This window comes from Meleagris gallopavo, chromosome 2 (assembly GCF_000146605.3).
Source record: "Meleagris gallopavo isolate NT-WF06-2002-E0010 breed Aviagen turkey brand Nicholas breeding stock chromosome 2, Turkey_5.1, whole genome shotgun sequence".
Lineage (NCBI taxonomy): Eukaryota > Metazoa > Chordata > Aves > Galliformes > Phasianidae > Meleagris > Meleagris gallopavo.
The window spans coordinates 79,439,001-79,455,633 of record NC_015012.2 but is presented as its reverse complement, the minus strand read 5'-3'; the positions used below and the strand labels follow the sequence as shown (position 1 = coordinate 79,455,633).

The window sequence follows — 16,633 nt, the reverse complement described above, 5'->3', positions numbered from 1 at the left end:
TCTTTAAACAAAGTGGAAAAGGAGACCATCTAGTTCCAACCCCCATGCCATGGGCAAAGATACCTTACCCTCCTCTAGACCACGTTGTTCAAAGTCCCATCCAGTCTGGCCTCAAACGCATCCAGGGAGGACATACCCACTTCTTTGGGCAACTGTTCCAGTGTCTCACCATCCATCATCACAGTGAATAATTTCTTCCTTGTATTTAGTCTAAATCTACCCTCTTCCGGTTTAAGGCCATTTCCCCTCATCCTGTCACTAGCTGCCCTTGTAAAATGTCCCTCCCCAGCTTTTCTGTAGGCCCCGTTCAGGTACTGCAAGACTGCTATAGGGTTCCCCCAGTGCCTGAAACTTAAAACCCCTGAGTGAGGAAGCAAGACAGTCACTTACTTAAGGCCATCCAGATTCTCCTCAGTGGTACTTAGCTCAAAGCTACCATCTTTTTATAGTAACAGTTCATCCCTACCATCACTCCAGGCAGGCAAAAAATTAAGTTGGTAACTTTCAGATGAGTGCTTTTACATCCAGTTATGGACCTTTGCTATGTCCAGTTTTTATATTGTTTTTCCACTATAGTATGCCAGAGACACAATATAATATTTAAGTAGTTTCCCTGTGTCTGCTTGGCTTGCTTTCCACAGTTCTCTAGTAATCACCGTTGTTGTTGAATACAAGGCCGTGTGAATCAGCTAATATTAAAATGTTAGCATTCATAAAAATCCAGTGGCTTTATTCAGATGCCCTTTCCCTTCAGAAACATTTATACAACTCCAGCTGATTTCAGTATGAGCTGTACAGGCAGTTTGGGCCCAAAGTTTAAACAATTTTCTGCACATATTCTAAACACTAGCTTTCAAAATTAAGTTGTAGGTATCATGCAAACCATTGTTTCATTAAAGTTAAACGGAGAACTGATCTATGTCGACTTCCTAAAAAGCCAAATCAGCTAAATAAAGGAGCATTCTTCTACTGAGACGTATACCAGTTTTTTATGGCATACAGTGAAATTCATCAGGAGAATCCTGGTAAGTCAGCAGGGCACTGCAGCAGAGCACCCAAGGGCACACATCAAATGAGATGGTGCCAGAATCATGTTCAGGTTGACTCCAGTGGCCAAATTCTCCTCAGCACTAGAGAAGGCACTTCAATTGGTTGGTATTCTTCCATAGAAGCCACAAAGAAGTTGCTTACTCCAGGATTATCAGCCCTCCAGCACACTGGCATTGTGAGACAGGATGTGGATCTGGTGCGAAGGAAAGTCCTGGAGGACTTGCTACACAAAACAAACTTGACATTGTTAGAGCAAATCTCTTTCTCTTCTGTTACTGGGAACGTAACAGTTTGAGAAGGTGAAACCAAGAGGGTCCTGACTCAAAAGAGAGACTCTTTTTGTTCAGAGTACTGAAGTCCCCGCTCCAGGAAAAAGCTATCAGGAAGTCACAATCAGTTCTTTTAATATTTTACCTATTTTTCCAACAGTTAGTCAGTTCATGCCAGCCTCAAATGTGCAGGAACGCTTTTTTGTAATTCTTCCAGCCTGTCCTTGTTGATTTTTTTTTCTGGTGAATATTAAGTTTGCTACATAAACCTAAGATAATTTTCCAAAGCTTAACAAATGTTGGTTTCAAATGTCAGATCCAGAAATCTTGGAATGTATAATTGTAAAAAATGCATGATGCAGCATTGTATCTCCTGGAGACACTGAGTTCTTGTTTCTGTCAGGATGGAAGAAATACGCAGTTTGAACTTTACGCAAAGTCCCTATGATACGCTAAGAACCTCATTGTAAGAAAATGTCACTTGAATTTGTATTATTCTGCCTGTGGGAGGTCATTCATTTCTAAAGCATTTTTATGTTACTATAGAAACAGCAAAAGCAAATCATTTATTTACCAAAGAGCCACTATTCATTTTCTGAACAACAAGAACAAAAACTGGATCCCTCTTCCACCAAAATCCTCAAAACTAGTCTCTAAGAAATGTACACAGCAGAAAATAACTTATAACTAAAAGCTATATAATGACAACTTTTGTCTCTAATGCTCTGCTTCAGTAAAGCTCAATTCTCACAGCACAAAGAGCTTCTCATCAAACAGGATGGCTGGACTGGACCCTACATCACTCTAACACAAACATTCTAAAGGGTTACAGACTGTGACATAATTGTATGAAATTTATCATCCAAATATAATAAACTATGTTGTGTTTTGGTAATTCTGAAGTGCACAAATGAAAGAAGGAAAATGCACTAACATTTCTGCTAATGTAGACTAGCAATCTCACTTATTTTAGAAGAGCCACCAGAAGTGTTACTAGGCTAGGATCTTCACTGATTCAGGTAAAAATAATTTGAAATATCAGTGTCAGCAAGGTGGGGCTCTGATCACTCAGTCTTTTCCTGGAAAAAGGATTACTTGCTAAATTTCTCTGAAATTTGTATTTAAAATGCTTCAGATTTCTGTTGCATTTCTGCTTACAATCAATAACTGAAGTATTCTTAAAAGTATTCTGAAAAATATGTACCTGCAAAAGGACATATAAAAATTGATCAACAACTTTCAAACTTTTCAGATGTTCATAATGTTTAAACATTTCTGTGTAGGTTGCTTAATCTAACACTGACTTCGTTTTTCTTTAAAATAACTGCAAATAATTTAAGTTAATGTATTTAGCAGCTAATGTACAGTATGTTCTTTTCATCTGACAGAAAGCCTTTGGGCAGAAAATGAAATTCTTGTCAGATTTGCAACTGCCTCTCCCGGATTAGAAAAAAAAAAAAAAAGATTAGAAAAACAGTAGCTCTCACAAAATCTCAGTGACTGCTGCAGTACTTACACGCACTGCTGCCACCATGTTTATCATTGCACTTTATTTCTGGCTTAAGACAATTTGGATAAGATCACACATCCCCAAAAACCTGAAAACCAAATGGATTGTTTGAGATTGTTCAGCAATAGGAGGGAGAGTTTTCCCTAAGGCTTTCTTGTTGGGATTTCTTGCTTGTTCTTCATTATTTAACAATTACCATCAAATATAATGATGACTACTAATTTGTATAGTTCCCCTTGTTGTCATAAGCCTTGCTCCATCAAATGGCAAATGGCAGCCTGCACTGATATCATTTACTTCAGCAGTTTCAATATCTTTGTGAGCTGGAGGGAATGTCAGCCAACAAAATGTGTCTGAGGAAAATTTTTCCATGGCACTTTATAGAAGGGCTCCAACCACAGCTGTCCAGTGATGGATCACCATGCAATTTTGAAAGAGCAGGTATAAAAGTGGAGCTTTCTACAGCACATTTTTTGCACGTGCAGTTATGTTTACTGCAGTATGAAATATAAAGCTCCAGAATTATCACCTCTGGGTGGTTACTTCATAACTGCAGACAAAATCAGCCAGTGATTCAAAGAGGCTGTAGGAAAGATCAGGGCACTCTAAGTTTCCTGAAGTCTTACTGAAAGAAAGCATAGTGTTTTTTACTTTTAAGAGAGGAGTAAAAAAATGGTTTTCTTTTCCTACTACCCTAAGACAAAGAAGAAATAAACTTATTCTCTCTGAATACTTGTATGGTATGGAACAGCACCCTCAATTTCTTATTACTTATTTGCTAAATTGCCCATATTGTGTTGTCTATGCACGGTTAAAAAAATTCTGATCCTTTTGCATGTCTTTGTGCTGGAATAGACACAGAGAACATTATCTACAGTTTCTTGGAGGCCTATTTGCCCCCTTGCTTTTATGTGGAGAAACAGTAAGGGCAAGTATATACTTAGTACAAAAGAAAAATGAAAAGAGAAATAGAGAACACAGCTGGTAAATAATATAAACTACAAACAATGCTGGGTTTGTGTGGATTGACTTGGCTGGGTATCCTGAAGAAAAATCACCCGAAAGCATTGACAAATTGCCATGTAGGGCAAAGAAGAAGAAGAGGAGGAACTTCCAAGAGCAACTAATAACTGCTCCAAAACACTTTGGAGGTAGCATATGTAACTGAAGGACCTTCGCCGAATCCATAGGTAGACATGTTCTTGCAAATCACATTAGAGCAGTTTAAAAAATTATCAGCTGTAAGAGTCAGGTTTTCTCTCTCTGCTGAAGGCTACTTTTGCAACTGATATAAAATGATTGCCCATGTGAGTTCTCTTACTACATGCAGAGCAAAATAAATCATTACTAAAGGCAGTAAGAATGTTTGTCTACACCCTTAATCACTGGGGACTATTTAGTGATTCAGTAAAATTCCACGAACATCTGAGAGTTTGGATTTTTCATTTCCTGCCACTTTAATATAGGCTAGCCGGAGAAGCTACTGTATCTTTATTCTCACTTTGCTGTTAGTGCTGAAATGTTCACAGCGTTCAAACTGACTTCTCTTAGACTATATATCAATACAAGAGATTCACAATTGTCCCAGTTTGAAAAGCGATCTCAGCCTTAGCTCCTGGTATGATGACAAACTGAAGTAGCCAGCAACTATGGCATCTGACTGAACGGCTTTGGAGAGAATTCATATGGTGAAGACATTAAGTAAGCCCCACTGGGATTCCTGATACAGGAAAATGCCCAAGTACTCAGTACTTCAGTGCTATTGGCAATGAAAAAATTACCATGCTATTTTGTTTTTTAAATGCTATGGCTCGCAGAAAAACTAACCAAAATACTAAACACTTTTTTTATGCTTCCTTTCACAGATTTTTTGTCATTACTGTTGATAAGTTTATTTCTCCAGGAGTTAAGATCTGACCAATTCCCAGCTTCAGTCAAACAAGTTATTTCATCTAATGATTAGTCAAGTGCTCAGTTCACTGACCTGAATAACTTTTCAGCAGAGTCCCATCATATTTGTCTTAGCTTCATAGGCAACATGACTTCTATTTTCAACTGAGTTCCTGTATGAAGCTTTAAAGTTTGGATGTTATCTTTTGGTTCCCAAAATGCTAATCATTCACTCTTAGTTGTCTGATTTTCCTCACAAGTTTTGTCTTTGTATCCTCCAGTGAGGTAAGACAGTACCATACAGTGACATACTATCCTATAGGTACTTTAACAGTACCTACTTTTGTACCATTAGTTTGACAGTCTTTTAGAATATCTATTGACAGCGTCCAAAAACTTCTGGCCTACTTCAAATATTTTTATTCTTCTGTGAAACTGGAAGTATGCTGAAATATATGGTGGATGTTCCATCAGGAACACTTGATCCTTCCAGAGCTCTCCGCAGGATTTCTAAATCTAATTTACTTATTAATTTTTCTATTTATCTTATTAATATACCTAATTTCTCTAAATCTAATTAATTTATTTAATCTAGTAGATGTTAGGGAGAACATTTTTCACTGAGAGGATGGTGAGGCCCTAGCAGAGCTGTCCAGAGAGCTGTGGATGCTTCATCCCTGGAGGTGCTCAAGGCCAGGTTGGATGGGGCCCTGGACAGCTGAGCTGGTGGGGGGCAGCCCTGCCCGCTGCAGGGAGTTGGAACTGCATGGGCTTTAAGTCTTTTCAAACTCAAGCCATTCTATGATTCTGTGATCATAACCTAAGTCTCTACTGCTATGCAAAAAGAAATTTGTATTCCTTTATTTATCTTTGATCAATCAATAATTACTGGAGTCTGTATTTGCTCTTACTAAGGATTTATCTAACAAAGAAATACTTAATAGACAGCTCGAATACAAAAAGTAACATTTTCTGGAGTAGCAGTGACAAGGTTTTCCAATTCAGCTGAATGTTCAAAGAATATTTGTTTGAGTCATACCTTTTTTAACGGTATGTGTAATTTTTAATTTGATTTTCTCCCAACTGAGAAACTGATAGAAAATAATGCAGTTAAGTTGCATGAAGGAAGGCACATGTCCTTCTAAGGTGCAACATCCATTTCAAACTCCATCTGGATGTCTAAAAACTGTTACTGAACTACAAACGACTATCCTTTTAACTTCCTTGACTCTTTAACCAGTTTTCAAATTGTTTTTCTTATCAGCAATTTATTGCAGCAGTCTGTAAGAAGTCTACATGAGAATCAGAGCCCTCCTGCAGGAGGGAGCATTGAAAGGACATCAGAGTCTTCACCTGAGACTCAATTCTGTTTTTCTGATGGTGCTGTTTTTTCAATTCTGCTGTATTTCACCCAATTGCTTTCTTTCTTTCTTTATTTTTTTTTTAGACTAGATTTTAACTGAAGCTCTAGGCAACGAATTGAAAGACTTTCCTATTGTTCAAGTCTTATGACAGATTAAAAAGCTAAGTTTATTTCATGAACTCAAAACACAGCTGCTCACTCTAGAGCTCCATATTAAGAAATAAGTCTGACCAAGGTGCCTGATCCACTGAGACAGGGTGCAGCCATGACAGAAAATAGGGGGTTGGTTGTCTGATATATAGGTGGTGGTACTGGGGGACTAGAGCTTAACTCACTGCTCCTTTTATAGTCAATGGACAGACAAACGTTCCTTTGAAAGGAAAATGAGATCTCAGATGGACTACCTGCCTACTGAACATATCTGTCTTTTCTCATTAATCACAGAAGAATCCTAGAGATTCTATGCTGCAAACTTCAGCATTCAATTAAGTGCCCGAATTGGAACTGACTTTTTTTTTCAAGTAGGTTTCTTGATTTGTTTTTAAACTTGTGCCATAAAGAAAGAGAGAAACTGAGAGTCAAGTATATTGTTACTATAAATTCATTAGTGTCAGTGAAGGAATCTTAATTCCATGTAAATCATCTATAAGATGTTTTCAAGTACCGTGCCTAGAGAGCTGGAATACCAGACTTTAGCAATACATACCTGGCCAGTGCAGAGCACAGTCCCACTTCCTTTCATGGCCTAAGAGGCAGCCTTCCCCATCCCCTGACAATTAACAGATGACGCTGAGAATGCTCACAAGGACCAAGTCTGGGAAATTCTCCACTCAAAAGTAGAATGAGAGCAGCCTCCCCTCCTTATAAGTCTCTGGCTCTGATTTAGGCACTTGCCAGCATCCTGCTAATGCTCAACTCCATGTTCTTACTCCTCAGTTAGAAGCAAGATCTATTTCTTTATTCCTCTGTTTAGATGAGAAGTTGTGACTCTAATACAAAAATGGTTCCTGAATATCTTTCAGTCTCAGTACAGAAGAAACCCTACAGATTTTCAAAAGGATGAGATATTTTAACCGTAGTTTTAGTAAATCCATGTAAGGATATCCCTGTTGAATGTCTTTTTACCTACTTTTCATTTACATGTTTACTTCTGCAGAAATCTCAGAAAGATAATACATTTTAAGACATCTTAAACAGTATCCATACAAATGAATAACTGTACGAAAACAGTAGTTACCTTCGAGTGTTTCTCCCTCTCCAGAAAGGGCTTCTCCTGCTCCAGAGGCATACAAGGCAGACACAGTCAGTGCATACCTAGTGGCTTCATCTAAACCTTTCAGCACTTTAGATGTAGTGTCACCTTTCACAGTCAATTCCTTAGTTTCACCTCCTGCCACTGGTGTGTAAGTTATAAAGTACTGTTGCACTTTGCCAGGAGCAGCACTCCAAGACAGCTTCATTGTTGATGTTGTAGCATCAGAAACTCTCAGATTTCTTGGATTTCCCCGGACTGCTCAACAAAAGATATTGAAAACAAATTGAAGCAAACCTCGTTTCTTGGTTTAGTTTTCAAGTCACCACAACATAGATTTTCATGCTGAAGAAAATAATTCCTGATTAGCCTGCACTAACACTGCTATATTATAATTTTATCATAATCAAGATTGTACAATTCTCTATGCAACTCAATGCAAAAATGCCCAATAAAGCTGTTTTGATTCTTTTTGTTTTGTTTTTCTAGAAAACTACAGACTCAATCCTTGAGCACCTATACATACTAGCACTTGAACACGTGCTCAACTTCAACACACCAAGATCCATGCTTGACTGCAGAATCAAGTCAAAGATCAGCAATGACATGTGAAATTAATACTCTATGGTTATCTACAGATTTCTTTTTGACTTTAGCTTTTCTGGCATCTAATAAATTAAAATCTCAATGAAGCTTCACCAATGATCAGGACATTCATGTCTCTGTACTCTTAGGAATTTGTTTAATAATGCATGACACTTGTTAAAAGCCCATAAATGTTATGTCTAAGCCAAAGTTAGGGGTACAGTGATAACTTTAATAACTTATATGCTTCATTTGTTCCTTGCTTCCCATTCAGAAGCACAGACTGGGCGTGAAAATAAACATAACTGGTATTGCTGACCACACAATTATGTGGAAAACTAAGTAAACATAAATGTAGACTCTTTGCCCAAATTACCTTGCCAGAGTTGGTTCTGGAGGTTCAATATACTATATTTGAAAAGCAAATATTGGTTTTGATAAATTCTATTGGTACTGAACATTTAACACCTCTCAATGAGATTTCAGTAATTTTATAATTCTTTGGTCATACGAGATAATATTTATAGCCAATAGTTTATTCTCTTTTCAGTGTGAATATGTCAACACACAGTAAAGTTTTCTCAAGCATACTATATTCATAGCATTGATCATGTACCTTCATCAGTTTTTGCATATCCATTCAGCGCATTGCCGGGCCCAGACTGATACTCAGCAATAACAGACACTTCATATCTTGTATCTGGAAACAAGTTCTGCAGAGTAGTCGATCTTTCATTTGCTGAGACAGTCACCTGTTTCCTTTCTCCTCCAGTAAGTGGTCTATATACAAGTCTGTACCTTAGAACATTTCCTGGAGCTGGAGTCCAGCCAACTATAAAACTATCAGTGGTTTCATCTGTTATCCTTAAGTTTCGAGGAGCACCTTTAACTGTTAAAAAGAAGGAAAAAAAAAAAAGCACATATAATTTGTAAGGTGCAATCTCAAATACAATAATTGGCTCATTATCCCAGAAGCTATTAAAAACTGTGGTGTGAGCCATTTAACTTAGTCTAGACCTCAACAAAAGTCTACAACTCATATGTCATTTCATACCAATGACACACAAAAGCAGAACTTGTCTATCCCAACATACAATAAAATCTAGTGCAGTGCAAGTTGTTAGCATTTTCCTTCAGACAAGTTTAAATTTTTATCATTTGCTATCTAAAGTATAGTTCAGCTAACAAGGTATGCTAAAGCACTGTTCTTCAGTGCTCAGTTACAGACCTATTAAAAGTGGAGCAGTTAACATTCCTAAAGAGAAGAATTGTTTTTTTACTGATCAGAAATACTATTTAAAAAGTTTTACAAGACTTAAATCAGTGTTAGTTGTCAAGAGGAGAGCTATCAGGACCAAATTGCTGCATGGAGCAGATCCGCATGGATTGCTGCTGACCTTTACGTGATTATGGAACTCAGTCTTTTCAGACATGCTAAAATTTCATTAAAATGTATCAATTGCAACATGAGAACACTGATTATTTTTATTCAAGTTATTCCATCTCCTGTCCCTTACACTCACAGGCCACATATTCTATCAGCGAAGAATTTGTCTTGGAAAAGGAAAGAGTTCTGTGTGGCAAAACCATTCGGACTGGTATAATGGAAATATGCACACCAGCAGCGAAACCTGTATCTTCCAAACTTGCCATCCAAACTAAGCAATTTTATAAATGTGTATTTACATCAAACCTAAGAGGAAAATGCAATTAAAAATTTTCCATGCTGCCGCGTCTTTTGCTCATCAAAGGTCACTAATGACAGCATGGAATAAGGAAAGAGAGTGGATTAATATAAATTTAAAAAAAAAAAAAAAAAACAACATGGTTTAGACTAGACTGAGTATCTAACTACTGGAATAGAAAATAAAAGTTACTGTGATCCTTCTCCTTTAAATCAGTAGAAATGCATCTTAGCAACTCTGTCAAGAAAAAAAAGTACAGCTGCTATGCTTAAATTTATAGCTATTGATTACAAAGTCACACTGACATCAATGGAAATTTTGAATCAGTAAGAATTATTGAATCAGATCCATTAAGTTCTGATGAAAAACAGCTGAACATAAACCCTCCAAGCCTATGGTATATAGAATGGAATTTCTGTTAATGTGAGCTGAAGATGTAGACAGAAAATTACAAAGGTACATGCTTGACTTAAAGGCATTAAATTCAACACGCACACATTCCTGCATCAGTCATACTATGACTACTAAGACTAATATATGTCAGTGAATTTATTATTTACAGCACAACACTTTATTAAAAAATAGGCCATCGCAGAGAAAACAAGCATCCATCCAATTTTCAGGAAAACTAAAATCCAATCTTAACAATCCAACATTTATATTCTGTTGGCATTTTGTAACTTTACTAAATGCACTCAGAGACAACAACATGTATTCCATCTCACGTAACAGTACAGCTTCTCAGCCCTGCTGGTTGTTTCCCATATACACATTCTCTCAGTGAAGCACATTTTTATTGGAACTATTCATTGGAATTTGACTCTTTTACATCAGAGAAGAAAATAAGCCTACCTTCTAAGGTGGTTTCCTCTCCATCCAAAGGGGGCCCATCGCCATCTTCATATTCAGCAATCACACTGACTGCGTAAGTAGTCTCAGGCAGCAAGTTAGTGAGAACTGAGCTAGTACTTGAAGCTGGTACTGAAACAATGAATTCATCTCCACCAATCGCTACTTTATATTTAATGAGATATGACAAAACTTCAGATCCAGCTGCAGACCAGCTCACTTTGAAACTGTCAGATGTTACATCAGAAAAGACCATGTTCTTTGCAGGAACGTAAGCTGTGTGGAAATGAAAACGTGCAGCTAAGACATACTTGCTAGAATACATATTTTTAACATATAATCTCTAAAATCAGTGAAAAATGTCCCTTGATCATTCAACTTATTCTAATTGACAAGATATTTTGTTGTACATGCAACAGATACTATATCTAATATCTAGTATCTCTCAAATTATACAACAATGAGTAGAAGCACCAGTTCAGTGATTTCTAAATCAAATGAGAACAGTTCACCTAAAATATAAGCACTTTGGAAAATTTAAGAAAGAATGTAATAATCAAGCTGGGTTCTCTCTTCTACATGTCTCATGAACAGCAGTAACACTTTGCCCTCAATGGGAACTAAGAATCCTAGGAGTTTTTGTTGTTTGTTTGTTTTTTAATGTAGATAAGAAATAGGACAAAATAAATCCCACTATTTTTTCAGGAATTGAGTCAAAGGGGAAACAAGGAACTTGACATGAGGCACAAACACAAACCTGACATCCTGGGCTTGTTTTGGTAGGCCTAGCCAGCCTAACAGTGGGGATGTTAAGACTGCTTGAGCCCTCTAAAACAAAGGCTGCTTTGCTGGTTTGTTCCTCAAAGCTATCCTGAAACAAAAGGCTTATTTTTAAAGAAAGTGGAGTTTTCAATGCTGGGGACTATTCAACATTAGCGTTCTAATAAACATAAGCAGGGACACTGCAAGTGAAACTAATCTTAAGTAACTTTAGCTGAACAAAAGCTAGAATTTAGATTTTTTTTAAATAGTAAACAGTATCCAAGCTTGCCAAGTACGGATACATGTAAAGACTTTCATGTCCTGCTTTATTTCAGACTTTATAGTTAGAATGAGATTAATGTCACCTAGCATTAGCTGTCTTATACTGCCTTGTTTTAAGCCCATCTTCTTTACAGCTGGGGAAGACAGAAGGCCAGTTTCTTAGGAATGTTCATCTTAGTGTAAAAATTAATTAAATCACCTTCCAAAGATGCCTACATTGTTCCATTGCCTTTAAAATTCTAGAACGTAAGCTCTGACTAGCTACTTCACTTTGAACAGCTAAAGAATGAACTTTACTAAGTAACTGTTTTACTCGAGACTTAACTGAAGCTACACTGAGAAGTTTCTAAGCACTTAGGAAGGAAAAAGATATTTCTACTTTTTTTTTTTTCCACTTGCATTTCTCTATTAATTTCCTCCCATTGCTTTTAATATACATCAAAATTACAACCAAACCCCAGCTATTAAAATTTTTATTTGTAGATGGTCAATTTCAACATTAATTTTTTTATGTAGCTACAACAACAGGACATTGTTTCACATTTTTTTCATTGCATTTTCCATATTTTTCTAGGAAATATTTACTTACATTTTTTCCTTATTGCAGCCAGTTCCTGCTCAATGCGTAGGCAGACAGACTGTGTAAGTTCAAATGATATTCTTTGGAAAGCATCAAAGTCTTCCACTGTGTAAACATGAGTTTCAGCAGGAGGTGATGCAATTGCTTCTAACTCTGTACGCACTGCATCCTTCACACCAACTGCAAATATTTCTACATCTGCATCCCTCAGCTTTATTGCAGGTTCTTTAAAAGCATCTGATGATTTTCCATCAGTGATAAGAATCATGACTCTTGGCACATTTGGTCTTGATCCTTTGCTGGTAACAAATACTTTCTCCCTCACATATGTCATCGCTTTGCCTGTGTTGGTAGATCCACCTCTGTAGGGGAAGGTGTTAATAGCTTGAATTATGTCTTCCACTCTGTTGTATCTGTTCAAAGAAAACTCCATATGGGGATCTCTGCTGTACTGGACAAGACTTATCTGTACTTTTCGAGGCGATATCTCAAAGCTTTTAACTAACACTTCCAAAAAGGCTCTTACTTTAACAAAATTGGCGATACCAATGCTGTAGGAGCCATCCACTAAAAACACAACATCAGCTTTTACATCCACACCACGTGAGCATTCTGTAAAGAAAAAGAATCACCACTATAAACAAGTGTTCAGTAATGATGGTATTTCAATTGCATCTGCAGTCTATGCATTATATCCAGTTGCTTACTAAGGAAATAAACCATTCCAAGTAAAGCTCTTATAAACAGTAAAGGTATGATATAAAGCAAGTATCAGAGGTTCAGACAAAAAGCTCCTGCCTGGAAATAATGCAGTAGTTCTTAACTCACCCACTTGAACTTTGACTTGCTGTGTTTTTTCCATTATAGTTATGGGCTCACTGGGGGTCAGTCCTTTCATTGCATAAACATTAATTTGATACTCTGTGTCTGGAGAGAGATCTTTAACATTCAGAGCAGTAGTCTGAGGACCCACACTCAGCACGTGTTGTTTTCCACCAGTTATCATTGGGATGAACTGTATCCGATAGCCAGTTATTTGGCTTGTAGATGGATCCCAAGTGATCCTAACAGATTTTGAGGAGATCTGAGTGGCTACTAGATTTGAAGCAGGCTCCACCACTGAAAGAAATTGAAAATAAACCCAAATTATTAATTGCAATTATAAACAGAATTATTTGTACGTCTTTATTTCTTAAATAAATTCAGTCATCCTTGCTTAATCTTTACTTAAAAATCACACCTATTTTTAGCATAAGTAAACATAACTGAAATACAGGAAATTTCATGACGGGCGTCAGAGAGAAGGTAAAAATATAAACAGTGCATTAGTGGAACCCCAAGTTTAGTGAAGTTCCAGGAGAAATGTTCTTCTCCTTTAAATCTATTTCAGTCAGAAGTGAAAGCAACATCCATAGGAACACAGCAAAGGGTCTGAAAAAATGCAGACCTGAGCAGATCATTGTGACAGCAGAGGTCATCCTGCTACCATACTGTGCAACAAACTACTTATTCAGAATCTTACATAGACAGAAAACAGTGATACAGCTTGATGTCTGTGTGTTTTTTTTTTTCAGGATTCTTCAATTTATTATTTAACATTTAACATTAATATTCTGCCCTTTTTCATACATTTTCTCCATAGAAGTAAAGCCGGTGTTCAAACCAAGTGTAGGAGACTCTGATAACTGATCATCATTTTGTTGCCCCTGAAACTACAGAATGATGGAGCTATTCCAAAGCTACTGCGTTACACGTTTTGTCCTCCTGTATTTAAATGCACAGAGCTGAAACCTGTTTTTCGCACTTGCTAAATGAGGCAACGGATCAAACTCCAAAAAAAAAACCAAAAAACCAAAGCAAAGCAAGTAGGGCTAGTCTCCTTACATATGCATCAGAATGAACTGACAACAGTAAATGCATTTATAAAAGTATCTCACCTTCTTCTCCACTAACTAGTTCACCCAGCTGTTCATCCACTCCAGAGCACACTTGCAATATAATTTCATTCTGTATATCTACAATTCCATCAAAATTAGCCACGTTGAACACATGTTTCAGTGAAGGCTGAGATGCAATTAGCTTGAGTTCTTTTGCATCTGCTGCTTTGATTCCTAGAAGTCACAATAGACAGGACCATGTTAAGTGGCTGTAAAATACAAACAACACCTGTGAATGCAGTGATAGAGTATCAGAATATACTGAGGTAAAGCTGAGTTAAATTCAGTTCTCTCTAACGTCATTATCAATAACCATACTACTAAATATCTAAATGCAATGAAGTAATACACTCCATTTTCAACTTAAGAAAATAATATGGTAAGGCCAAGGGTCAAACTCTATTTGTCAGCCTTCTTAGTCTCCACATAGGAGCTACAAAGCTACTAGCAAGTTAACACAACTCGTATGTTCCATTCTGAAGGTTACAAATGCCCGTTTCAAGGCACACATATATGAAAAGATGGGTATAGCACAATTTCAAACCCAAAATCTGCAAAATGCATAACTTACTGCTTTAGGAATGCTAATCTCTCAATCATCAAAAACATACCTAAAGAAAAAACTTCAACTCCTATGTTGCGAAGCTCTCTTGCAGGAATTTCAACTTCGTCTTGAGCTTTTCCATCCGTAATGACAATTGCTACTTTGGGAAAGCCTTTTCTTGCTCCAGCTGACTCAGTGAAAGTGTTTTTAACCAGGTAATCAATAGCTTCACCTGAAAAAAAGACAAGTTGTATTTTTGTTAGGCATGAATGAACTAAGATTTAAAGCAAATTTAAAATAAGAATTATATGCTGCATAAACACATGAGGGAAATCGATACCTGTCATTGTGTTGCCACCTTTATAAGGTATCCTTTTAATTGCGTCAAGAAGATCACTTCTTCTGAAATACTGATTTAAATTAAACTCTGTTCTTGTATCTGAACTGTACTGAACAACTCCAACTCTTGTCTTTTCTTCCCCAATGTCGAAAGCTGACACAAGGGCCACCATGAAGTCCAGAATATATCTGAAGTTGTTTCTCCCTACACTCCATGAACCATCTACCAGGAAAACTAAATCTGTCATTGCACTTATGGAGCATTCTGGAACACACACGCACATACAAAACAAACAAAGAAACAAAAAAACTGTTAGTGGATGTGCAATTGTATTCTTAGAAATCAGTGAGAAACATCTGAGAGAAATAGTGAAAAAAGATAAAATGAACAGATTTTCAATAGACTCATATTATTCTGTGGAATCATTTTACTTAGGGAAGCATTATTCACCTAGGTGAACACAGGCAAAGGACTTTTAGCTGCCATTAACACAATGGAACCGTCAGATACAAAATCAGTTTTAAGATACCTCTCACTCTATTTCACAAGATCTGTTATCCCACAGCAGATGCTAACTTATACATAAAATTTTTTGAAACGGTTTAATTTTAAGGAAATGTCATTTTGTTACAACTTCTGCTTTCCATTCTTATCTCCCCACAATAGCTGCATGGCATCTTCTGCAGTGCCTTGAAAAGACAGTGTCTTTTCTTGATAGAAGAAAGTCTTTATAGAATCACGGAATTTCTCGGGTTGGAAAAGACCTTAAAGATCATCATGTCTAACCACAACCAAACCATACTACCCTAACTCTAATTCTAGGCAGCTTTAAAACTAACTTTATTGCTAAGAAAGGAACACAGCTTAATTTTGTAAGGCCCTGAAACTAAATCTCACTAAATCTCTAAAACATCTTCTAGACAAAATACAAGACATTGATAGATAAAACATCTTACTTTGTATTTGAGCTTCAACCTTCTTTTCCTCTGGTATGCCCGGACCACCTGTCTGAACTGCACAAAATGCAACATAGGTAGGATTAATAAAGGAAATTAGGTTAATTTGTTAAAATCAAAGAAAACCGTGTAAGGAATTAAGGGAACAAATCTGACAAGCCTCAGAAATTGAATACAGAAAGGCAAGTTATAACTACATCTCATGTAATTGAAGAACTGACAACATAGCATTCAGGATAACAAAAAATACAAAAAATGTAATAATTTGGAACTCGCATATTTCCAAGTAATATCTCCAAAATCAACCACAGAATCATAGAATTCACTGCAACACGCACAGATTAAATACAAGTGTTGCTCCTCACTAAACATTGACAAACTCATCATAAGTAATTTTCCTGTGGTTGTTTGGGTAGCTTGAGGCATGTGACAAAACACGCCATTGAAGATAGTCTGCTGTGTTTAACTTAAAATTATTAACTATACACAATAAAAGTTTCAAGTCTATATCTGATTTATATATGTATAATGTCACATATTGCTATTTAATGAAAATAAGTTTGTGGGTTTTTTCTTCACTGAAATCCAGACAGATTCATTTCTTAACTCAAGTCAATTGCGGCTTTCCCTTTGAATGAAGACTCAGTTAATAGGAAGTAGGCCCAGTTCAACAAAACCAGAGGTCTCCTGCAAAGAACTCTGTATGAGATGTCAGAAACAGTATATCCAAGCATCTTTTCATCTTTGATCCTGTGAAGAATTATGCTTAATGCAAAAAA

General features: G+C 36.7%; 1 protein-coding gene across 1 annotated transcript in view; it reads right to left on the bottom strand.

Moving 5' to 3' along the window:
• LOC100548792 (collagen alpha-1(XII) chain-like) overlaps nucleotides 1-16,633 on the bottom strand; it is a 37,954-nt gene that overhangs the window by 19,860 nt on the left and 1,461 nt on the right. Inside the window, 9 exon segments of the mRNA XM_019613574.1 lie at nucleotides 7,320-7,592; nucleotides 8,536-8,808; nucleotides 10,457-10,729; nucleotides 12,087-12,689; nucleotides 12,906-13,196; nucleotides 14,015-14,188; nucleotides 14,626-14,790; nucleotides 14,899-15,162; nucleotides 15,855-15,953. Coding sequence (XP_019469119.1) covers nucleotides 7,320-7,592; nucleotides 8,536-8,808; nucleotides 10,457-10,729; nucleotides 12,087-12,689; nucleotides 12,906-13,196; nucleotides 14,015-14,188; nucleotides 14,626-14,790; nucleotides 14,899-15,162; nucleotides 15,855-15,953 — 2,415 coding nt within the window.